Source organism: Uranotaenia lowii, chromosome 2 (assembly GCF_029784155.1).
Source record: "Uranotaenia lowii strain MFRU-FL chromosome 2, ASM2978415v1, whole genome shotgun sequence".
Taxonomy (NCBI): Eukaryota; Metazoa; Arthropoda; class Insecta; order Diptera; family Culicidae; genus Uranotaenia; species Uranotaenia lowii.
The window spans coordinates 223,719,126-223,744,158 of record NC_073692.1 but is presented as its reverse complement, the minus strand read 5'-3'; the positions used below and the strand labels follow the sequence as shown (position 1 = coordinate 223,744,158).

Here is a 25,033-nt window from a genome sequence, read left to right as displayed (position 1 = left end):
GGCTTAGCTATGCTTCTTAAAAGTTGTTGATTGAGGTGACAAAAAAAAAAAAAGAGTTTTTAATCGGTTGGCTAATTTTTTCACAACCAGTTGGCATCTCTGGTCAGGAGGAATAAGGTCAATGCATATTTAATACAAAAACAGGTAAGGCGAAACGTTGCACGCTGATGTATTAGGTACAAAAAGTCTTGCCTTGGTTTTCAACAGAACGAATGAACTAAAAGTAAGTTGAATAATTTGTTTGGTAGGAAAAATATTCACTAATAAATTGGAAACAAAGCAATTACTTTGTGTCATGTATTGGTTGAAAAATTCAAACAAAGTATAGAGGTAGAGGCGAATGTAGGGAATATAAGTAGGTAAATAACTTTAGAGAATATTGATGGTATAGTTAGTAGGTATAATACGATAATAAACATATGATGCTATGTATATAAACAGAATTTGATTAAAATTAATTAAGTATGTATGGTTTATGAATCCATCTACGAATATTCGGTTTTATTGAAAAATGTAAACTGGTATGCGTATCTTCTGAGATAACATACGAGAGAATGACTGAGCGTCAGTAGCGAGACGCTTATTATTAGGTATAGGTTATATGAAAGAGTGTTTGAATGTTGTGATTTCTCTCAGAGGAAAAGAGAGGCCTGACCGACCCGGTGATAGTCAGTTAGTAAAGAATTGTTCTTAAGTGTAGTTCGTTTTGACGCGCGACAGTTTTTCCAAGGAAAGTAGTAAAAAGTGACAAATTTGGTTCGATACGGAAATGGGAGTTTTGAGAAGAGACCCATCAGTCACGACAGGGAGATGAGGGCATAACGAGCACCCGAGGCATAATGAGAACTACGCTTTTCTACGAAAGTGCGTATTTTCTTAAATAAATTTTCATGAGGATTTGTTTCGTACTTCCTATAGTATTAATTTTTCACAAAAAAAGGAATGTCCTTATCATCTTTACAGAGATATTTAAAAAAAACTAGCTTGGTTCTCAAGTTACGAAAATATTATAATTTTTGAGCACCACGAAATAAGCTCTTATGATCTTAAAATAACCTTGATCTATAATGTACGCACTGCAACATGATGTACACATTGTTTCTCAATTTTTACCATCATAAAATTTTTGATTTTTCACTTTTATCAATTTTAAAACACGTTTTTACTTAAATTTGTTGACTAGGGGCACCATATTATCGAGGCATAATGAGCATTTTCTGCCGTAGAATCTAGCAGCGAATTAAAATTGATTTATAGCGCCACACCTTGACTAGTTTTCATCCGACAATTTAGCCTATTGGTAAGGTGTCGGAGAGGTAATCAAAAGACTAGAGTTAGATTTCTGTTCGAGGTGATCTTTTTCCATTCACAATTCATGATCGATTTTTTTTATTGTTACATTATACGGCTAGTAGCATCATCCTCCGAACAAAGCACTTAATGTATGAGCGTGCGTGAATTGTTTGTATTCTACAAACAGACCTAGATTATTTTGTTATTGCTTTGTTTGATGAATCTACGACTCACCTGACTTCATCGAATTGATTTCGCTGCTAGATTCCCCGGCAAAAACGCACATCTTGCTCTGATTAATGGTGCTCATACTGCCTCAGGGGGGGTTCTCATTATGCCTCCACAGTGGCTGGTTTTCAGCTTTTGGCAAAATTTTTTAACGTTTTCATCTAGTTTTTCACGTTTCAGCCCGTTAGGGAATAGGCTTTTCAAGTGTCTGAACACGAAACAATAATGTAACCTCCATAGTATAGCTATTTTCTATGGTTAAATAACCGTTTTCCTTAAGGTGGCCATTATGCCCCCATCTCCCCTATTTATGCAATTTTTGAAAAAAAAATTCCCCAACTTCAGATTTTTTTTTAAACAAAAGTTGTTTGTAAAAGCTATAAAAATGAGCTTTAGTGCTTTTGGTTACTTGGGTAAATCGTGTATCATGTCATGCTTACTGAGAGTGGATCTCTGTGTTTAAGAATGGAAATTTTAGATAAAATGGAAACTCTGCCCAACCAACCAACAATAAACTCGATAGAACAAACAGAACAGGATCAAATAAGAAAAACAAAATCAGATAAACCAATCAACACGATAATCACAAAATTTTGGTATCTTTAAGTTTGCCAGGATTTTTTCCGGGACGATTCCAGGCCGGACAAATCCGGGCAATTTAATATAAAAAGCTAGCAAAATCCGGTCATTTAATTTCAAAATTGACGACGAAACACCCGGGCAAAATCCATGCAATTTTTGTGAAAATCCCGAAATTACTAAAAAAAAACAAGACATAAAATTGAAAAACATTTTTTTCATCCAAACGCTTCCATCGATTTTACATCGTATTTTAGGCTTATATAACACCTTTCACAAGGACCTTTCATGATTATTTTCATAAAACACAAATAAATTTCGTTTTGGAAGCATAAATAAATAAATTATACATCGCAATTAGTTTTTTTTTTTTGTTTGATTTGCCAAACAAAGTGAATAAATCCCGGCAAAATCTGTGCATTTTTCAATGAAATCCGGCAACCGGGCCGGGCCGGACTTTATAACAATATATTTAACTATCATGTAAGCGAAGTTCTACTGTCTGTACTTTGTACATCCTTTTGCGTACCATCCGGTCGCAAAGCTTGCAGCAATATATGGATCTTGTGTCAACCTGATGGCTGGGATAAATCCAGAAGCTCGGATAAGCGGGGTTCTGCTGTTTAACGTTTCTCCTGACTTTTAGGTTGAATGATCTTGATGTACTCTTTTTGGTGTCGCGGTATATGGTAACCCTAGTCTAGATCGGCCATTTAGAGACAAGGAGAATGTTTAGTATCTAATTGGAAACTCATAACATAAAAATCAGGGAAAGGCTCACTAAAAATATTTCTTATCGAAATCGTAATAAGCCACTAAGCTAAACAGATGAATTTGTTTGTTATGCTACATGATAATCAAGAAGTGTGAACCTTTTTGCTCATCTCATAAAAGCAGGTACTTTGAAAACGCCGAAATGTATGTATTACATCGATCTGATGCCTCAAACATTAAACGCCCATATGTATGTAAGAATAAAATGGGCTAAAGACAAAGACATTCTTTATGAAGATTAACCCATTATGATCATTCCTTCTTAAATAAAAAGGCAATTTGTGAATAAATATTTTATTCATTTGATAATTCTAAACACTTTCATAAGAAAATTAATGTAACTAAAATAGACGTTTATATCATTAGTATGTGCTTCATAGCTGGACGACCATTGAAAGAATTTATACGTTTCTGAAGTAAATTTAAGTCTTCAAGGAATTGTTTGAAACATTTTGTCACGTTCACATTAATTTCATTGGGCAGAAAGGTAGGCAATAAGGTAATGGTTTTCTTTCATATATCAATTTAAAAATGAAAATTGAATTCAAAGCGAATAGTTTTGTTTAGCAACTAATTGTTTCTTAATAATATTTATTTTAAGATCTTATAAGCTTTCGGTTTAACCATTTTACGAATAATCGATGCCATGGGACCGCTTCAAATGCATATCCAGTGCACTTTTGTAGTCGTACTGTTTGAAACATCGATCGCACGCAAATGCCCGTACCGTATCATGCGACTTTAGATGTCTATGGAAGTTGCCCTTCGTCGAGAACACCTTGGCGCAGATTTCACAGGTATATGACTCGGCATCTCGCGGGGCGTGCGTCTTGGAGTGAGCGTAAAGTTCCTTCCGATCCTGGAACTCTTTCCGGCATTGGTAACAATAGAAAGGTGCTCGCGAGGTATGATAGTAAAAATGATTCTGGAACAGCTCGAATGAAGCCAGCTTCAGTTCGCACATATGACACTCTGTTTCTTGCTTGTCCTCCGATTCGTCGTAGGTGCTCTCGGTTAAATCATAATCTTCCTCTAAGGTGTGTTTGCATTTATCACAATCTTCCGCTTTCGAGCAGAGGTGAATTTTGTGGTGTTCCTTAAGAGCCGGAAGATCATCAAATCGAGTAAAGCACAACGGACAGGGAAACTTTCCCAGCACACTATCCGGGTCTTGGTCTTCTTTTTCCAGCGCCTTCATATTTTCCAAGAAATCAGTTGTCCCATTTGCCACATGTTGAGCTTCATGATCGTTCAGCTCAGTCTCGTTAGTGAATGTTTCTGGACAGTAATTGCACGAGAAGTAAAGTATGTTCACATCTAGCGACGCATCGTGCACCCCCATATGCATTTCTAGCGCACGTTTGTAGTAAAAACGCCTATCACAAACGTTGCATTTAAATTTGTTGCGTCCTTTTCCGGTTGGGGGAAAGATTCCGTCTTTTTTCTTGCGTGGGAAGTGCACTTTGAACATGTGCTCTTTCAGGCTGGCTTGGTAACAGAAATCCTGAAAAAACAATGACAATGACAATGAAATATTATTATCAAAAAATATTACAAAGAGAGAAAATTTCTAAATTTCAAGTAAAAATGAATAACAAAAGAAAAATTAGAATGTCACTGACCTTCCCACACTCGTCGCAAGGTATTGTGTGCGGTTCCTGCAACTTTTCGTGATACTGAAGCTGGCACTTCTGGTTGAAGGTTTTGTAACAGCGATTGCATTTGTACGCATTCGATGCAATGTGGACCGTTTTCTCGTGCGTGCAGACCGTGCTTTTGTGATTGAAGCGTTTGTCGCAGTAGGAGCATTTGTACGGTTTTTCGCCGGTGTGGAGCCGCATATGAATGGCCATTCTTTCTTCGTTGTCCAACGTCTTGTTGCACTTGTCACATTTGAGAGCTTTCTTCACCTTCTCGTGAGTTCTGGAGTGCGCGATCAGATTCGATTGATGGTTGAAGCACTTAGAACAGATCTTACACTGGTAAGGCTTTTCTCCGGTGTGCAAACGGGTGTGAATCTGCAGCTTTTCCTCGGACTTGAACACTTTGCCGCATGTTACGCAGGAAAAATTATTGTCGACACCGTTCTCCCCGTGAACTTTCTCGTGGCAAGTGAGAGTACTTTGACTTTTAAACTTCTTGGCGCACATCCGACAGTCGAAAGACAGATCCTCATTATGAATCCGGGAATGTTTCTCAATCTTGGCCTTGGAATCGAAAGTTTTGGGACACACCTCACAGGCAAAAACCGGTTTAGGTGCAGCAGTTGGTGTTGGATTAACGACTTGAGAAATGACATGAATTGCTTTAGACTCGGGAATCGTAGAAGAGGTCTGCTGAACACTGTACGAAGGTTGCTGCTGAGGTTCACCTGCTGTTGCCGTGCTAATTGTAGACGTGTTGGAATGCTCAGGGTGATACTCATGAGCCACTTGAAAGTTTTGATTTTGTTGTTGATGTCCTGGTAAATACGGGTTTATCAATTGAAGATCCAAAGGCTTGGCATAGTATATTGCTTTTTGATCAGGATCCTGCGCTGGGATTGGGTAACTTGATGCCGCAGTTTGGCTATAGTTGACTGGAGGTGTCACGTTTCCACCCAGCGAAGCATTATTGCCGGAGGGTTCTTGCTTGAGTATCATTGGTGGATTTAGTACCTTTAAAAAGGGCGAACCGGAAGATCCAGCCTGAAAGAATCCGGATACGCCGGGTACCGATTGATTGGACACCGCACTGCAAGTGTTTTTTTATAAAAACGGTCAATAAATGCATTACAATAAGCAAAATCATGGGTTTTAAAATTTAAAATTTCGGCAACAAAACAAATCGAACTGAAATACTCACTAGGGGGGTTTGTTGTTGTACGAGTTGTAATCCATTTCTGCACTTTCCGACCGGTATCTTTACAACAGGACAGTTATTCAACGATCTAATGCTAAAACACTAGTGACAGGTGTGATGTAGCCTTCATGCTGAAAATAACGTTATAATTTTACCATTTAAAACTACAAAAATTAAAATAAGTTTAGAATTCACCGATCGTCTAAATACGAAAATATTTTTGTCACAAAATCAAAACAAAACACGACCGATGCGAGAAGACGGCGGAAGTCGACATAAATCAGTGCTGCCATTTGTGCTTAATCATGTGATATACTCACTTCCCAGCTTAGAGCAAGTTCACTGGTTGAGATGGAGTTGGAAATTTCGATGGTTTACAACACATCACAAGACTTTTGCCGTACACCGGTGTTGGGAAAATCTGATATTCGAACAGTTTCGTGCTGTAAAATTTATATCGTATAACACTTTTTGGCTGAGGGTGATAGAAAAACACGATGATTTGCAACACCGAACCGAGTGATAGAGCCGGCGTTGCAAAACAGTATTCGTGCGTGAAACGCTTCGGTGCTGCCACCTTTCTTATGTTCGAAACCTTGGTTAAGGGAAAAAATGTAAATTTAGCAAATTGAAATTTTAATGTTATATGATATTTTCATGTTTCATTATTGAGTATCATAACTAAAATTGATATGAATTATAAACAAGTTAATAAACTCTTTCAAAATTAAAACCAAATTTCCATAACCCATGGCCAATTGCGCGCACCATCACTTTTTTTATCGAAAACATGTGGCGCAGAGATGCCAGACAGCTGTATAATTCAGCTCGTTTCTTTTGTTTTCGCGGTTTTATAAAGTTAAAGTGATTCGTTTTAGAAAAAAAATCCGTCGGAATATTCGGTAGAAATTTTTTAACGCCGTTGTTTATGGCTCCAGCAGCTTTAGAAAACGGAGCTCCTGCGGGGATTCGCTGGATACATCGGGAAAAAAAAATTCAGTCTACATCAACTTTTCGGTAGCAGCAAACCCTGGACACAGTGTACCTCATTCCAGAATTATCGGAATGTAGAAAATTGTATACTTTTGTCAGGTAAATGAACGCGAAAAGCACTGGCAAATAATTTGAAAATAAAAAACCAATATTTCATATTTTAGGTGGTGTTTCCGGAATCTGTACAGAGTTGACCCTTATTCATTAAAGCCTGATTTGTTCGAGCATAATGCAGGCTCCGGAAACAAACCTCTGGAATTTGTGCGAAAGTGATGGACGCTACTGCAGCTGGGAAAAAAGCCCTCGATCCATTTAAGAACTACTCCGGAGCGCTGTGGTCTCTCGGTTGGTTTCCAGCGATCCCACCGATCTGCGGATCTTGCTTTAAAACGATGTTTTAATATGTTCGAGTTAGTAATAATAAAAAATAGGCTAGCCAATGTAAGTTTGTTAAAAGTAAAATTCTGAAATCCGAAATGTTCTACACAGTAAATCACTCTCAATGTGCGAGATCCAAACATACTGAAATTTTCGTATTAACACATTGCGGACCAAACCCGAGAATTCTCATTTTTTTCACTTGGCGCAAATATTAAGATGTTATTAACTCCATAATGAAACTTTCAACTACAAAATTTAAACAATTTCAAAAACATTAGAATTTCCTTCCGAGATATAGAATGCCAAGGGTTTGGTGTTTCACGGCTTAGATTTCCTTAGTGCCCTCAATGTGCTAACACTTTTATTTGAATTCGATGGTTGAATAAAGATAATTGATTTAAATTTTCAAACGGTGAATTCAAAATACAAAATGTCAGTAAAATTACTGAAAAGCAAATTCAATTGGCATCGCTGGTTGCTTTCGATTTTATACCTTCGTATTCTATCACACCGCGGTGGATGGCCAACATTTTTGTTCTATATTTCACGATAGAAAAATTCCCATCTGTGCTACAGCTGTCAAAATTCCTACCACTTTTTCCCAACACCATTGGACTTGCTCTAAGAAAATCTTTCAATCTGGAAATCTGATTTTATTCGCATTATATTTTATATTCTGTTATATTGTCGAGCAATTAAAGAAGTTATTTATCACAAGGGTTTTTTGCACGATTTTTATAACACAGTTTTCGGGAAAAAGCATGGTTTTTAATGCGGTTTTTGCGAATTTCATTAATGTTGGTAAAATCTTAGCTTTGCTGCTTGGAAGGTGAAACCATGCAGAGATAATGGACCATAGACATGGGGCATGAGACATGAAACCTGAGACCTGAGGCTTGAAATCTTGAGGGTCGAGACCTGAGATCTGAGACATAAACTCTCAATGCTTCATGCCTCAGTTCTCTGGTTTTGGGTCTCATGTCTGATGTTTCATGTCTCAAGTTATCAGGTATAAACACGGTTTTTTTACGCGGTACGTATATTGTAATAATAACCCAGTTTTGATTAAAATGATTTTGCACTGTTGTAGGGAGAAACATTTGTCAAGATAGAAAGAGAGAGAGTGTTACGCCAATCATCGCGGTAAAATCATCAAGCAGAATAAATTTATACTTAGTACCAAGCGGATGTGTTTCTTCTGTACAGCCATTGAGAAATTCAAACATGGTGTCAGAAGTTAATCTTTTCTGATCGATAGTAGTGTCGTGTCGCTTAATAAAATCGGTTCCGCAAGTGCAAATGTTTTAATCGGATTGCAGAAGAGTAAAAAGAGAAACTTTTCGGTACTAAAAGGGAGCTTGTCGTTGCATCAAAGATGGCGTCAAGTATGGAGCTGCGTTTGCCGCAGCCTTTGGACTGTTCCAATTTGTCTCGCGAGTGGCCTAAGTGGAAGCAGATTTTCTCAATTTATCTTATTGCCACAAATAAGATGAATGAGCCGGAGCAAAACAAAATCGCCACATTCCTGTGGTTGGTAGGCAACCGCGGAGTTGAAATTTATAATTCGCTGTTTCCGAACGATGGTAGCTTCGACGGAATGTTCGGAACGGAACCAGGAATGGATGAGGAAGAAGAAGCCGACGGTGAAAGAGGTGATGTGAATCATGTTGTTGTTGCTGCTGCTCGCCGTACGTTGTGTGATGTCATCAAAGCTTTTGATGATTACTGCCTTCCGAAGAAAAACATAACTATGGAAGCATTCAAATTTAATGCCATTAGGCAAAGTGAAAAACAGTCGTTTTCTAGTTTCGAGACTGAACTACGCACACAAGTGCAGTTTTGTGAATATGAGTGTACTAACTGTCATACATCGTACGCGGATAGAATGTTACGTGATCGTATCATCGTCGGGGTTGAGGACAAAGTTCTCCAATTGAAACTATTGGATGGAAGGGATAATCCATTACATCAAGTCGTTGAAATGTGCAAAGTGTACGAAACAGCTGCTGCAAATAAGCAACTGTTGGATAGGAATGGTGCCATGGAGGTCAAGACAGTGATGGAGCAAGCTGCTGTTTCCGAGCCACAGAAAGTTGAGCTTGTAAAACGATCATGCTTCAATTGTGGGCAGCCGTTTGATCGTCAACATCGTCAGCAGTGTCCAGCGAAAGAAATCAAGTGTAGGCGATGTGGTATCATCGGACATTATCAGCGATTCTGCAAATCCTCGGATGGCGGTAGGGAGTATCGAGCACCAAGGGACGGGAGCAACAAGTTTAATATAAAAAACGTTCGTTCAATCGACTGGCGTAACACAGGTGAGTCTGGTAGAAATTTTGATAATCAGGTCAACAGTGCATTAAAGCTAGGGCAAATTATTCTATCTGATTACAGAATAAGTTCAACAAATGAAAATACCAATCGGGTTAGATGGATGAAAACATATACTATTCAGAACAGACCAGTGACATTTAAACTAGATACCGGATCCGATATAAATTGTATCCCTCTCAATGTCGCTAAAAGCTTGAATGTGCAATTGATTGGTGGTAAGAAGTTTCATGTTGTCGATTATAGTTCCAATGAAATAAAAATTCACGGTGAAGTAAACCTAACCTGTATTGATACGGCTCAAGGCAAAAAGTATAATGCACCTTTCTTGATAGTTGATAATAAACTGGAGCCTCTGCTGGGATTGGAGTCTTGTATTGAGTTTGAATTAATCAAACGTATTTGTTCCGTTGAAACTAATGTTCCCCTTCCAACCTGTCCAGATGATTTTGTGGAACTTTACAAAGATATCTTCGAGGGTTTGGGTAAGTGTCCGGGTATATGTTCCATTGTTCTAAAAGAGGGTTCAGTACCAAGCTTGCACTACAAAAAGCGTCTTCCCCTTCAACTATTAGACAGATTAAAAAATGAGTTAGATGTTTTGGTGGCTCAATCCATTATAAGTTCTGTTGATTATCCTACAGATTGGGTCAACAATATCCAAATTGTTGAAAAACCAAATGGTTCGTTGAGGATTTGTTTAGACCCAAAGCCCCTAAATGCGTGTATCAAGCGTGAACACTTTTTAATACCGACCGTAGATGGTATAATGAGTCGCCTGCCTGGAAAGAAAGTCTTCACTGTGTTAGATTTGAAAAGTGGTTTCTGGCAATTAGAGCTTGACCAGAAGAGCTCAGATCTGACAACGTTCATGACACCGTATGGTAGATATAAATGGAATCGGGTTCCTTTTGGACTCAATAGTGCACCTGAAATGTTCCAGAAAAAAATGGTCCAAATATTTGGAGACATTCCAGGTGTTGAAGTATACTTTGATGACCTTATAATCGCTGGAGCTGATAGTAATGAGCATGACACAACATTAAGAGTTGTGATGGAGCGAGCTAAGGAAAATAATATTCGCTTTAATTCAGGCAAAATGCAGTATCGTTGTGGAGAGGTTACGTTTATGGGGCACGTTATTGCTGATGGCACCATCAAACCAGACAATAAGTATATACGTGCTATAACCGATTTCCGAAAACCTGAGAATAAGACAGACGTTATGCGGTTGTTAGGGCTATTTAAATATTTGGCGAAATTTATTTCTAACTTGTCTCAGCGAACAGCTTTAATGCGTGATCTAACTAGAAAGGACACAAAATGGTGTTGGACATCAAAGCACACAAAAGAGCTTAGGGATCTCACTGAATCTATTACCGTTCCTCCTGTTCTTGCTATATATGATCCTTCGAAACCTATAGTTATTCAAACTGATAGTTCTAAGGACGGTATGGGTAGTGTTCTTTTACAAAATGGAAAACCAGTGGCTTTCGCTTCTAGATGTCTTACCAAGAGCGAACAGCGATGGGCACAAATCGAAAAAGAGCTACTGGCGATTGTTTTTGCGTGTGAACGGTTTCATTATTTTGTGTACGGTCGGGATTTTGATGTACATTCGGATCATAAACCGTTGTCCTCTTTGATAAATCGTGACATAGATTCAGTAACAGCACGTTTGCAGAGAATGTTTATGTTTCTTTTGAAGTATCCTGGGTTGAGAATTGTTTATAAACCTGGAAAAGAAATGTTGATTGCTGACTGTTTGTCTAGAGCTCCCCTGAATGACCCCGTAGAAGACACTATGCATTTGACTGGTTTAATCCATGCTGTTACCAAACGAATATGTATGTCTGAAGATAACCGTAACTTGTGCGTTGAAGCGCTTCGCAAGGATGAAAAATACAGCCGCGTGTGCAAATATGTTAAAGAAGGCTGGCCTTCGTACCACAAACTCGACAACCTAGCGCAGTCCTTTTATAAGATAAAAGATGAGTTGCATTTTGAACAGGATCTTCTCTTTAAAAACCATCGATTGGTAATACCTACTGACATGCAAGAAAGAATATGTAAATGGTTGCATGCTCCTCACATGGGAATAGAAAAAACCCTTGCTCGAGCTCGTATGCACGTTTTCTGGCCTGGTTTAACGAAAGATATCACGGATATAGTAAAATCATGTGCAATATGTGACAAGTTTCAAAGAAACAATCAAAAAGAGCCGTTGGTACAAGATGATAAACCATTTTATCCATTTCACAAGGTTTCCATTGATATTTTTGAATATGCTGGGTACAGTTATCTGTCGCTTATTGATTCCTATTCGGGGTTTCTTTGTGCTGGTAAATTACTTGATAAAACTGCAGATTCCGTTGTGAATTTCCTTGATAAATTATTCTGTTGCTATGGTTATCCTACTGAAATCCGGTGTGATAATGTGCCGTTTAATTCAGAAACCTGTAGGATGTTCGCAAATCGGTGCAATACACAATTCGTTTTCTCTAGTCCTCGATATGCACAAAGTAATGGATTAGCAGAGAAAGGTGTTGCAATTGCTAAAAATCTCTTAAAACGTTGCTATGAGGCTAATGAAATTGAGCTGTATCAATACAGGATTTTGGAGTATAATACGACTCCTGTCGCGAGCATGAAATTATCACCAGCTCAATTATTTTTTGGACGGCAGGTAAAGACTATGCTTCCCGTAGATGGACTTCTTCTTAAGAGAGCAAGTGTAGAAGAAAGGATCGTTCAGGAAAGGTTTGATATAAAGCGCAATAAGCAGAAAACATACTACGATCAACATTCTAAACCTTTACCTTCACTGAATGAAGGAGAGACTGTAATGTTCAAAAAAACTGGTAAAGAATGGAATTACGGTAGAATCGTGAGAAATGTGAACGGTAGATCTTATATAATAGCTGATAGGTTTAATAATCATTATCATAGAAACAGGCGCTTTATCTCTAAAACCAGAAATAATGATTTCGATAGCAGTGAAATATTGTATGAGCAACAAACGTTGGACTTTCCAAATAATCAAAACATTGTTCGATCGTCTGCTCCTAAAGTTGATCACCCAAGCGATGGTAGAAGGAATACGCAGCTGAATGACAGCTGCAGAAGTTCTTTATCAGGAAGTGATATGAAATCGTCATATTACGAAACTGCATCAGAAAATTCTGATGTAGTAGATTCTGAGGATAGTGAAACTGTGGTTCATCCTTCTTCTACCATCCTTCCTGAAATTCGCACTCGCAGTGGTCGTAGTGTTAAAACGCCGAAATACTATGGTGAATGGACAACATAAAAAAAAGGAAGCGTGTAATAATAACCCAGTTTTGATTAAAATGATTTTGCACTGTTGTAGGGAGAAACATTTGTCAAGATAGAAAGAGAGAGAGTGTTACGCCAATCATCGCGGTAAAATCATCAAGCAGAATAAATTTATACTTAGTACCAAGCGGATGTGTTTCTTCTGTACAGCCATTGAGAAATTCAAACATATATAATACCATTGTAAAAAAATACTGTATATTTTTTTCTGTGCAGTATTTTTCAAAATTTGATTTATATTTAAATGTGTTGCTGCAAACCGTTAAACATAAGTAGAAGTTTTACCATTAATTAATGAAAAATATCGACCTATATCTCGAATAATGATTTCAGTTATTAAACATTGAAAAATATGTTTAAAAATTATTCTTGAAGAAAATTTGAATATTTTAGTACTAATTTTATAAAATCTGGCAGCTCTGACTAAAGTCGACATAACGTGAACGAGGGGTACAACCAAAATTTTAATTTATTGTTCAGTCAGTGATGCCAAGTGTTCGGAGAGTTTTTCGGGGGAATTATTTTTGGTCATAATTTCCAAATTATAAACAATGCAGAAAAATCGATCGACCTTTAAAACCTTAAAAAAATCAATTTACTAACGCACCGTTATTTGAGGTTTGAAACGATTCATGAAACTAATGGTCTAACGTCACCGATAAACCGCATTTTAAAACGTTTTTCATCCTAAAACGTAAAACGTTTCAAATCCTTAATCTTTAGAAACGTGCCTGTCGACTATCATCTGATTGGCGACGGGCGCGCTCGCAATCCCGGTATACGATTTATCATGTGTTTAACAGAGCAAGCAATAGGCGATGGAAGCGCCGACAAATTTGGGTGATGGTTTTGCATTAGTGCAAGTGGCATGCAGCTATAATTTCACCCAATTTTTGACAGTTCTAAAGGGTTTTTTCTTAAGGAGAGAAAGAATAACTTTTTGCTTCCATCGCCCATGAGCGATGTGTCGGATATGGCTCAGATAGGTTGCTTCCGTTTCCAAGACGATTCCCGATCGACGCGTCTACAGTACGTCCGTACGCTTTCGTGCTCACCACTAATCTCCCCGGTACCGAGCTGGTTGTCATTCTCCCACTTCAAACTCTCAAGGTAGCATCATCTGTCATGGTGCATACAACTATCAAGGTAGTGTCATTTTTGGGATGCGCATTTATTATAATGTTTAATGTAGAACCCTACATCCCACCCTTTCTTTAAAAGAAATGTTAAGAAATTTATCGTTCAATATGTAATGAAATCTTTAAGTTTACTTGGTTCTGATCGAACCCTGGTTGATCTTCCTGTTGGCTTACTAGCTGTTTGCTTCTCGGATGCCTGCTCTTCCAAACATCCCGAAGGTCCTTCAACATCTATGTCGTCTGGAACAGGGGTAGACACTGATGTATCTCCTTCCGTTGGTTTTACAGGAATGACTTTAAGGTGTGCTGCACTTCTCCTGAATTCCTTTCCAGATGATGAAGAGCGAATCATGACGTCCGTCCCTTGTTTACTGGTAACAACAAATTCTTCGGGAGCGAATTCGGAATTTAGCTTGTTATCTTTTTTCATCCGCTTGGCTAGAACATGATCTCCTACTTCAATTCCACTCGGTCGTGCTCTCCGGCGAAGATCAGCGTATACTCTCCCCTTTTCCTTTTGAATCATATCGTGGTCTCGTGCTTCCTCATCATTGCTTATAGATGTAGGTACACCTGGCAGCTTTGAACGTAAACGCCTCCCGAACATCAGCTCAGCAGGCGCTCGCCCTGTTGTAGGATCCCAACAAACATTTTTTGCTGAACAACCGCTGAAACATTGTTTAGTTCTAATTTTAAATCAGCTATCTTGCTGAAAGAAGGCAACCCAAATTCAGAGAGAAGCTGCTGTTCAGCCCTTAAACATCGAGATCTGGAGAAATTAATCAGCGAAGATGACATGAAACCACATGAAACGTCAATTGACGGAGCAACAAAAAAAAACAAAAAGAATGTTGACCGATGTATGTCCGATGTTCGCCAGCTAATTTTCCCCTCCCGTGTTATTTTTTCTTCATTTGAACTTGTCTCGAACTTTGAACCTACGACTTGTTGGTCTCATGCCGCAGAAGGCAGAACCATCCATGCATTCTGCGAAGGAACAGAAAAGTGTCGCTCTTAAGCGACCAAAATATTTCTCAACCAAGGTCAATTTCATATGAAGAAATTGAAATTGCTACGAGAATAAAATGTTAATTTCCCGGCAAGGCCATTTCAAAATGCAAAATGAGAAATCTCGAATCATTAGACGATTCAAAAGATAATTATTTTGATTCGTCATGAATAACAAAAAGTTTGGTATTGCTGAAAGACGCTTTCGAAGCTACCCTTGTACAGCTGACGGCTGTCAAATTTGAAGGTGTCAAAAATGGTTGGACAAAGGCTGAACGAGTTATTCTTCAGCCAATTTTCCCCTACTTTCTATTGGCTGAAATAAAACTTCCTTATACGCTGAAACAGCGCTGAAATATTTCTTTCTTCAGCCAGAAAGCTGAAACAGCAATCAGCACCTCAAAACAGCATACGATCAGAGAATTGGCGTTTTTAATCAGCAAAAATGTTTGTTGGGATGAATTGCTGAGTGGTATGTTAATAGATACTGATATAATTCCTTCCGCCAATCTTTTCCTAACTCTTGCGAAATTCTGAGGCGTTTCAAAATTGAACGATTTTGGCGCTCCACTTCACCGTTCATTTGTGGCCAGTATGGTATTGTTGATTCCAGATTTATACCCTGTTCAATACAAAAAGATCGGAACTCTTCTGAAGAAAATTGCGGCCCATTATCCGCTCTCAGAAAATGAGGGATGCCATATCGAGAGAATAATATCAACAGTTGTTCAATAACGCTTGTCGTTGTGATATCCCGCATCTCGATTATTTCTAAATATCGACTATAGTAGTCGATACAAACTAATAGACTTTCTCCCTCGGGGAGTGGTCCTAGAAAGTCTATGGCGATATGCTCCCATGGACCAGTTGGGAACTTCTTCCTAATCATAGGCTCTGGTGGATTAGGAGCGGACACGAGCGCACATCCTCGACAGGCCTTAACGAATGTCTCCACATGTTGATCCATCTTGGGCCACCACACATTAGCCCGCAGATGTGCTTTCATCATTCTGATGCCGGGGTGCCCCTCATGTGCCAGCTGCAAAATACGCTGCTGCAGCTCACTAGGTATGACAATGCGATCACCTCTTAGCAGAACATCATCAACAAAACATAGCTCAGTAACTATCAGTTTAAAACACAAAGGCAACTCGTCAAATTTATTTGCGGTTAGAGCTTCTTGAACCAACCTTATAGTTGAGTCTTCACGACTAGCAGATACAACTTCTGCCCAAGTCAGTGCAAAAGTATTGGTTCCAGCTGAAACTATCTCTTTGATTATGATTTCCTCTGATTCATCGAATGCTTGTGGGGTGAGCGTAGTCAATCGTGACAAGACATCGGCAATATTACTCTGTCCAGGAATGTGAATTATTTTATACTGGAAACTCTGTAGGCGTAATACCCATCTTTCAATGCGAGCACATGGTTTGGAGGTAGGAGCAAACAAGAATGTTAAGGCTTTGCAGTCCGTCAGAAGATTAGACTTCCTTCCTATCAAATAGTTCTGGAATTTTTCAACGCTCCAAACTAGCGAGAGGGCCTCCTTCTCGGTTTGGCAGTATCGCTTTTCTGTCTCCGTAAGCGATTTTGAAGCGTAGCAGATAACTCTAGCTTCTTTCTTGTCGTTTGTTTGGACAAGGACTGCCCCCAAAGCAACAGGGCTTGCGTCTGCGAACACTGAGGTATCATCCCTCGAGTTGAAAAATCCAAGACAGCTGGCTCGCGTCAGAGAAAATTTAATATCATTGAAAGCCTTTTCTTCTACTGCTCCCCAATGATATTTAATCCCTTTTTGAATCAATCTTCTTAGTGGTTCATCGAGCTCTGCTAAATTTGGGATGAATTTCCCCATATAATTGGCCAAGCCCAGAAAACTCCTGACCTCGCTTTCATTCACCGGACGACGAAAAGAAGCTAGAGCATCGCGTTTAACAGCGGAAGGGGTTATACCTTGCGGACATATTTTGTATCCCAAGAACTCAAATTCAGTGACGCGGAATTTGCATTTTGCCCAGTTGAGGACAACTCCTCTATCCTTGAGCCTTTTAAGGACCTAAAATCGTTGTGTGAACGAGAAAATAAACAAAGTAGAATCAATCATTGACATGTTGTTTATTTTCGTTTTTCTCTTATAACATCAAATAAATGACTCATACCTTTTCCAATCGGATGTCATGTTCTTCCAAAGTACTACCCTCAACGCCGATATCATCGAGATACCAGTATGCACCCTCGCAGTCTACCAATATCTCATCCATGGTACGCTGATAAATTTCCGGTGCGGATACAAGTCCAAAAGGCAAGCGTTTGAACCTGTATAATCCCCGGTGGGTAATGAAGGTCATGATATCTCTCGAATCTTCTTCAAGTTCCAATAAGAAGAAAGCATCCATTACATCCAGAACGCTCCATACTCTGCCCTTACCGACTTTCGCAATAACCTCCTCAATTACCGGCATTGGATGACGGTCTCGAACCACTGCCTGATTAACGCGTCTCAAGTCGATACACAACCTTATTGTACCATTTGCTTTGGTCGCTACCACCAGTGGGGATACCCACGTCGCAGGGCCACGTTTAACCTCAATGATATCACGTCGTAGTAACTCTTCCAATTTTTCGTTAATGGCGCTCTCCAAATGGATGGGTATACGTCGAAGAGGTTGAAACACCGGTTTCACATTGGGATCCATTTCAATACGAACTTTGACTCCAGAAATTTTAGAAAATGGTGAACGTTTCAATTCTTCGGTATCCGTGATTGCATTCACTCCCAAACCGATCTTGAGGATGCCCAGTTTCTTAGATGTAACATCACCGAGTAAGTTCCTTTGCCCGCCGTCGACAACGAAGAAAATCGCATCAGCTGATTGTTTTCCTATTTCAACTTTGGCTTCAAAAGTACCAAGAATATGAAGCGGTTTCGTACTTCCGTAGGCCTTAAGAATCTTGTCGGAACCCTTTTTGCAATTTGACACAACGACCCGTTGAGCTTTCATCTGCTCCCATGTTTCAGTAGTTATCAAATTCAGCTCAGACCCCGAGTCGATGAAGACTTCCACCATTGTGCCACCAATGTTGCAATTGAATACGTTGGCCTGACTGCCTGTGTAGAAAGTGTAGTAGACTTTGTTGCTATTCTCAGGCTCTACTTTCGCTTCATTCACAATTGGCACACTGATATCGTCAATGGCTTGAACTTTTTTCGGCGGTGACTTTGCTTTTGCATACAGCGAGCGTTTACGACAAACGCTTTCGAAATGTCCTGTTTTCTTGCACTTGCGACATTCTTGTCCGATGGCTGGACACTCTGAGGACGTTGAAATGTGACCATATCGACCACATGCGTAGCATACAGTTCCAGGTTTTTTCTCTCCTCCCTTGCTACGTCCTGTGACGAAACGTTTTAAAAATCTGTCTTGCCGACGATTAGATGGTGCTCTATTTGATCTTATTCTGCAGACCTCAGATTGCCCAACCATTTCGTTCCGGGTACCAACCTTCATCTCCTTTTCTTGGATTATCACACTCTCCAGTGACTCACCTACAAGGACCACGAAGGATAAAAAATCCTCTTGAAATAAATTAAGATAAAACAGAATGAACTCACCTAACGCTTCAATTTCGGTTAGAGAACGATCCTTTTCTAGAATCTTACGTTTCAGTTCTTGCGAATTGCAGCCCTCTACAATGACATCCACCATCATAAGCTCTTCAATGATGTTTCGAGCTTCGTCGGGAAACTTTTCCAAACCACAATCGCTCACTTGCTGACGCAAGCGTAACACGTAATGGGAGAAACGTTCGTTGGCTCCCTGTTTCATGTTACGTAGTATGTGTCGTTCCAGGACGTCCTGACTACGAGGCTTAAAGTAGGCATCCAACCTTTCGATAGCCAAATCGTAATATCTCTTCTCAAGAAGAACGACAGGGAAATCCTCTGTACCGTCCAGGCTCCTGAACACCTTTTGAAGTTGCGGTCCTCCTAAATGCAGCATTTTAGACCGCATGATCTTCTGGTCGCTTATCTGGTAAGAATCGAAATAGTACTCCAATGAGCCTTTCCATTCTTGCCAAGCTTTAGCCAACTTTTTGCTCTCAATTTGTTCGCAGCGGAACATGGGCAGGGGTCTGGTTTCTTCCATCTGAAAGTAACAGAGATTGGAAAAACAAACCTAAGTATCCTTTGCTTTGTGGCAATAGTTTTTTTTTCTCAATATGACATCGGACAACGATATTCTAAAACATTGTCATAATAACGGCATTCATTGCATAAAACTAATTCTCTTGACTTCCGGCAAAATTTTAATCATAGCATACGGCTATAATCAAATCTGCCTGGAATCCTACCCTGTACTCTTTTTTTCATCTTAACACTCAATTTACTTCCACACAGCCTTCTGCCATGTTTCCCTTCACTGTGTCACTGAACATCGCACCCTGCTATGTTTTGTACACACACACTCGGCTTCCGACTAAAATGTCATCCAGGGAAGCACTCAGCTATGCTTCTCTTTCGTCACGCACACATAGCACCAGCTATGATTTTCGCTCCTACTTGGCTCCCGGCACAAGTGTTACTTAGCAAAGCACCCAGCTATGCTACTGATTCGTCATATACACATAGCACCCAGCTATGATATTTTCACCCACTCGGCTCCCGGCACAAGTGTCAACAAGCATAGCACCCAGCTATGTTTCTTTTTCGTCGCGCTCACATAGCACCCAGCTATGATTTTCACTCCCACTTGGCTCCCGGCACAAGTGTTACTTAGCAAAGCACCCCGCTATGCTACTGATTCGTCACATAGCACCCAGCTATGATATTTTCACCCACTCGGCTCCCGGCACAAGTGTCAACAAGCATAGCACCCAGCTATGTTTCTTTTTCGTCGCGCACACATAGCACCCAGCTATGATTTTCACTCACACTCGGCTCCCAGCACAAGTGTCACTCATAGAAGCACCAAGCACCCAGCCAACTTTTCCTGACAAGTCTCTAGCACTAGAGTCACCAACACAGCATCCAACTATGTTTTACTAGGCTCCCGGCCATAATGGTTCGCACAATCACACATATCAATCTAAACAAATCACTAAACTTTTTACATCCTCTTTTTATCTTTGTTCAATCGACAGCTTGGTAGCCATCTTTTTTCGTGTCATTTGGGGCCCGGGCTCCGCGTATATTCGGCATCCATTTTGCCGTCGAGCGAAAATTTAATGACCGGAAAAAACAAATTCACTTGCATTGAGCAAAATCCACTAACAAACATTCGAAATTACGCTTATTCACCTTACCTTTCCGATTAATCCTCGTCGCCACGTTGTCGGATATGGCTCAGATAGGTTGCTTCCGTTTCCAAGACGATTCCCGATCGACGCGTCTACAGTACGTCCGTACGCTTTCGTGCTCACCACTAATCTCCCCGGTACCGAGCTGGTTGTCATTCTCCCACTTCAAACTCTCAAGGTAGCATCATCTGTCATGGTGCATACAACTATCAAGGTAGTGTCATTTTTGGGATGCGCATTTATTATAATGTTTAATGTAGAACCCTACACGATGGGAGCGCTCGTAAACGCGGTATACGATTTCTCATGTGTTAAACAGAGAAAGCAATAGCCTTCACTCCAATTTCACTCCGATTAGCTGTCATTCTTATGGAAATCTGTGTAAGAGTGAAGAGCAGGCTTGATTCTTTTTAGCAGGCCCAAGCCCAATAGTTTTCACTTCAATTTCACTCCGAAGCAGTCATTCTAACGGAAATCTGTGTAAGAGTAAAGCAAGCTTTATTCTTTTTACCAGGCCCAAACCCAATACAATCTTGTACAAACTGATCCCTCCAACAAGTATCGTTTTGCATGAACCTCGTCCTCTCTCTCTTTCTCTTGTACGTACCCATAAAGGTATTCAGCCAGAGTCCTGTTTTCTCATTCCTCTAGTTTCTTCTCATTTTATCGTTTTTTTAACCAAATAAAATTATTTATTATTCATCTTCACTGCAGAGAGATGTTCTCCCTAGTTGCCAAGGCTTCAATTCTTGTTTATTAACGCCAGTTCGATAAATAACGGAAAGACACTGTATGTTCAATAATAGTAGCCATGTCGGCATGTAACGTGCGTTTTAAATCACCACTGTAATCCATTTCTTGCGTTTTCACCCTTCTTTTGTAATTTATTTAACGATTTTTCGAAATATGGTAAAATATTTTAATACTTATTTGAATTCTAATTGATCTATAAAACATAACATAATTTTGAACTACAAAAAATGGAATACTTTACCAAAATAATGTTTTTATTTGTTCACTTTTGCTAATCGGAAATTTTTAGTGAAAACCACACACCACACAGCAAGAAAAATTTGTGTAATTTAAGACCGAAAACGATGCACGAAAAAGGAACATCGATTTTGATGTAAAATTCTATCACGATGTATTTTTTTTCAAGAATATAATTTTTGAGGCGTGTAAATTTAGATCGAAAACAATGCACGAAATCGAGCGACGAAAGCCGTCGTGTAAAAAAAAACACGGGAATGTTAATTTTAAGATTTATTATCGTAAATATTAGAAATCTTTGCTAAATATTCAGGTTTTGCTGTTGTCTATGAACGAATACGCTGCTTTTAAAATTTTAATTTTGCATATATTTCCGAAAATAACCTAAAAAGATATACACCATCACGTACAGCGTCAGCCTGGAATTTTTGTTTCATCCGATGATTCCCAGCACGGTGATGTTGTACAGATGGCCGTCACCAGGATCCTCGATTCGTCCCAGAACACGAAAATTTCTCCGAAAAATCACTGCCACTGCGAAAAACCTGATTTTGCTGCAATGGAGAGAAAAATGATTAATTTCAACAGCATTCTTTTTTCAATATGACATTATTATGGACCTACCAGCTTTTGAAGGATTCTGGAAATGTTAGAGCCACGCCTACGACTCGTTTTCGAATAATTTTCTTACTTGTTTACTTTTTATCCGACGCGCGCCACACAAGTTGCACATTTGCATTTAATTTTAAATCAAACATACAATTTTACACTGTTTGTGATATAAAATTCATTGACCGCTTGATTTTTACATCACGGAATGTAAAATTATAGCAAAACAATGTATTTCTATTCACTTTTTGAAAAAAGACTAAAATTATATCAAAAGGAGTTGAAAATTACATCGTCTTCGATTTACACTTGTAAAAAATGAGACTACTCGTGTTTTAGACTTGATGGAAAATCTCACTTGAATATTTCAACCAGCATTTAGGTATAAGAAAGTTATAAAGCTATTATTTTTTTTGTAGTTTTTTTTTTTTTTTTGTATGAGAAGATCTATTGTGGAATAACCCAATTTATTATTTGTCTGATCACGCAATACTGTCATCATTGATAGAGATGGCAGTTGTAGTCGAAATCGAGACATTTTGGGATGGTATTTCTTATGAATCCCACCATCTTACTGGCTTTCATCTTCCACATATCATCGGGCGTTAAGATTCGCTTACCAAGAACTTTCAGTCAATTAGTGGTATGAATAAGGTTTAGCAATTGCTTCGGTAGCTTTTACTTAGCTCGAAATCAATCAAAGCAAAAGTCCAAAGCATTTGCTTAGTTTGGTATGAATAAACATTTGCTTAGCGGATGTGTACTAAAGTCTTAGAACATAGCTTTTGCTTCGAAAAATAGAGCTATCCAACCAGCAGAATCTGAAGTTTTCTAAAGTAAAATGAAAGAAGACGATCAGAAAATTGATAAGTACGGCTAAAGTAGCATTGAAGTCGACGAAGCGGGTGGTGGGTGTAAGAACGACAGGAATTTTTTGTTAATGCGTGCTCGTATGTTGATGTTTAAAGAAAATTGAATACATATTCGAATATTGTTAAACAAAAAATGGCCTAACTTTAATATTTATCATAAGCTCTCCCACATGTATTCGGATCGGGATAATCCGATGTATAAAAAAATAGGCAATAGGCGCGCATTTTAATTTAGATTTTTTTTTAAATCTTAGGATTATAAAAAATTATATAAAAATGAGAGATCTGTATAATGTTTTAAATTATTACAATTTATTTCTTACTTTGAGCCAATTGGGACTTCTTCCACTATAGCCGGATTTTTTTTTTTAATTTGAGATATTTACTAATTGATTTGTTTATTGTCATCTTAAACGAATGATTTTATACTACGACAGGAATATGAAAAAAGTTGGGTTATCACTTCGACTTCTCTTTATTCATGTTGAAAATACCTTTTTGAATTGTTTTGAAGTGAAATATTGCTAATTTGATAAGTTCATGACGTTATTAAAGAATTTTTTATTGGAAAAGTCTGCTACCGAGCATGCTTAGAAAATAAAGCAATTACTACGAGATTTGTCGAGCAATTGCTTCAGATTTGAGCTTTATTCATACCAAACTAGCTTGTTCTAAAAGTAAAAGCTCCTGACTGAGAAAACAGCTGTCAAAAAAACTTTATTCATAACAACCGAAGCAATTGCTTTAAGCGACTGCTCGACTGCTCGATTCAGTTTAGCAAAAGCAATTACTAAGTTTTTTTCATACCACCCAATGTGTCATAAGATATCTGCAGTTTCTACTTCAGTTTGACAAAACCGGCACATCTCATTACTGAGTTTGCCAATTTGATGTAAGTGGTAGTTGCATGGGCAGTGTCCTGTAAAAAGGTATGTAATTGTTTTAAGATCCCTTTTCGATAGACTTAGAAGTTCACAAGTTTTCTTAGAATCGGGCTTTATGAATTTTTTAGATAGCACCGATGGCTAAAAGCCATTTGAATTTGATCTTTGAGTTCTCCCATTTTTTTTAATTCACTTGTAAGAGCACAAGTACCTAGATACTCCACAAAAAGGTTCAGGGCCAATCATGCGCCTTTCAGATCCTTTCCTAGCGAGTTCATCTGCCTTTTCATTGCTTTCTATACCACAGTGGCCTGGAACCCAGTATAGGTTCACTTGATTTTGGATTGATAACACTAGTTAACAGCATTTTTGAACTTAGTAAACTGAAAGTCATTTTTAATGTGAAATCGGGCGCTCAGTAGAACCGTTTTTGAGTTATGCTCCATTTATTAAATTTAAAAATAGAAAAAGGTCTTGTCCTTAGATTAAAATATCACGGACGGCATAACAGTAATTTGAAATCTCTCTCTTGCATATTGAAGGTGAATAAATTTTCTATCGATCATCTGAATAATGTTTTTGCGTTTGATCAACAGTATTGTCGATTTTAGTGAATTAATGATAGAAAAAATTAAAAAAAGCGCATTTTTTTAGAGAAAATTTTGTTTCAGCGAAAGTTTTAGACTCGATAGTAACATTTAAAAAATCTAATTTTCTTCTGCGCTTAAATGTCAATTTAAAACAAAGATTTCAAGTAGTTATTTATCATACTCGGTTGAAAATTGAAGAAGTACCATAACAGTATTTTTTGTAGTTTTTAATAATTTAACGAACCGCTGTACACTTATCATAGTATAGGAAGAATGAAACATGATAAATCTCACTCGCTCCAAGTCAAAATAACTTATTAGCTTACCAGAAGGTCACATGCCAAATTTCAGGAAGATCTGACCATAGGGAGGGGTTGCTTGAGTCTCAAACGTGAAAAAAAAAGTTTATGGTATTCTGCCCGAGAGGAACGAAAAATACTGGTTTTTCATCAAAACTTTTTTCATCACCAGCCGATTGTTTTTTATGGTTGATTTTATTAAAGCCTAAGTTGAGACAAATATTTCACTAGAAGACTGCAACACGATTGGACTTGAAGTAAAAAAGTTATTGCAGTTCAAAGGCTGCAAATTTTGTCCAACACGCAATGAGCACTTTTTACGCATTGCGTTTTATACGAGAATTTTCGATCAAAATACAATCTTTGAACCGCAATAACTTTTCTGTTTCAAATTCAATCGAGTTACAGTCTTCTAGTGAAGTATTTGTCTCAACTTAGGCTTTAATAAAATCAACCATAAAAAACATTCGGCTGGTGATGAAAAAAGTTATTGCAGAATACCTTAAAATTTTTTTCACGTTTGAGACTCAAGCAACCCCTCCCTATGGTCAGATCTTCCTGAAATTTGGCATGTGACCTTCTGGTAAG

At 38.5% G+C, this 25,033-nt stretch overlaps 3 protein-coding genes across 3 annotated transcripts; 1 reads left to right on the top strand and 2 right to left on the bottom strand.

Moving 5' to 3' along the window:
- Positions 1-3,428: 3,428 nt before the first annotated feature.
- On the bottom strand, positions 3,429-6,004 carry LOC129745448 (zinc finger protein 85-like). Its single transcript, XM_055738536.1, has 4 exons — positions 5,911-6,004; positions 5,719-5,846; positions 4,497-5,607; positions 3,429-4,378 (listed from the first exon to the last, which is right to left on the bottom strand). Exons 2-4 carry the CDS (start codon positions 5,751-5,753, stop codon positions 3,503-3,505), a joined length of 2,022 nt encoding a protein of 673 aa, XP_055594511.1. The 5' UTR covers positions 5,754-5,846; positions 5,911-6,004; the 3' UTR covers positions 3,429-3,502.
- A 2,294-nt stretch (positions 6,005-8,298) lies between these two features.
- On the top strand, positions 8,299-9,789 carry LOC129748930 (uncharacterized). The gene is made up of 2 exons (XM_055743736.1): positions 8,299-9,407; positions 9,484-9,789. Exons 1-2 carry the CDS (start codon positions 8,465-8,467, stop codon positions 9,486-9,488), a joined length of 948 nt encoding a protein of 315 aa, XP_055599711.1. The 5' UTR covers positions 8,299-8,464; the 3' UTR covers positions 9,489-9,789.
- Positions 9,790-13,998: 4,209 nt separating this feature from the next.
- On the bottom strand, positions 13,999-20,357 carry LOC129742358 (uncharacterized protein K02A2.6-like). Its single transcript, XM_055734250.1, has 5 exons — positions 20,208-20,357; positions 18,517-19,051; positions 17,063-18,450; positions 15,525-16,959; positions 13,999-14,522 (listed from the first exon to the last, which is right to left on the bottom strand). Exons 1-5 carry the CDS (start codon positions 20,355-20,357, stop codon positions 13,999-14,001), a joined length of 4,032 nt encoding a protein of 1,343 aa, XP_055590225.1.
- Between the last annotated feature and the right edge of the window lie 4,676 nt (positions 20,358-25,033).

What these genes read in the sequence shown, in the direction of transcription:
- LOC129742358 (XM_055734250.1), bottom strand. Translation starts at nt 20,357, where the DNA reads ATGACAACCAGCTCGGTACCGGGGAGATTAGTGGTGAGCACGAAAGCG. An exon ending in AACCGAAATTGAAGCGTTAG is followed by an intron (nt 18,451 to 18,516) that starts GTGAGTTCATTC and finishes TGGTCCTTGTAG; the next exon opens with GTGAGTCACTGGAGAGTGTG. An exon ending in ATGACATCCGATTGGAAAAG is followed by an intron (nt 16,960 to 17,062) that starts GTATGAGTCATT and finishes CAACGATTTTAG; the next exon opens with GTCCTTAAAAGGCTCAAGGA.
- LOC129745448 (XM_055738536.1), bottom strand. Translation starts at nt 5,753, where the DNA reads ATGGATTACAACTCGTACAACAACAAACCCCCCTA. An exon ending in TACAACAACAAACCCCCCTA is followed by an intron (nt 5,608 to 5,718) that starts GTGAGTATTTCA and finishes AAACACTTGCAG; the next exon opens with TGCGGTGTCCAATCAATCGG. An exon ending in CTTGCGACGAGTGTGGGAAG is followed by an intron (nt 4,379 to 4,496) that starts GTCAGTGACATT and finishes TTGTTTTTTCAG; the next exon opens with GATTTCTGTTACCAAGCCAG.
- LOC129748930 (XM_055743736.1), top strand. Translation starts at nt 8,465, where the DNA reads ATGGCGTCAAGTATGGAGCTGCGTTTGCCGCAGCCTTTGGACTGTTCC.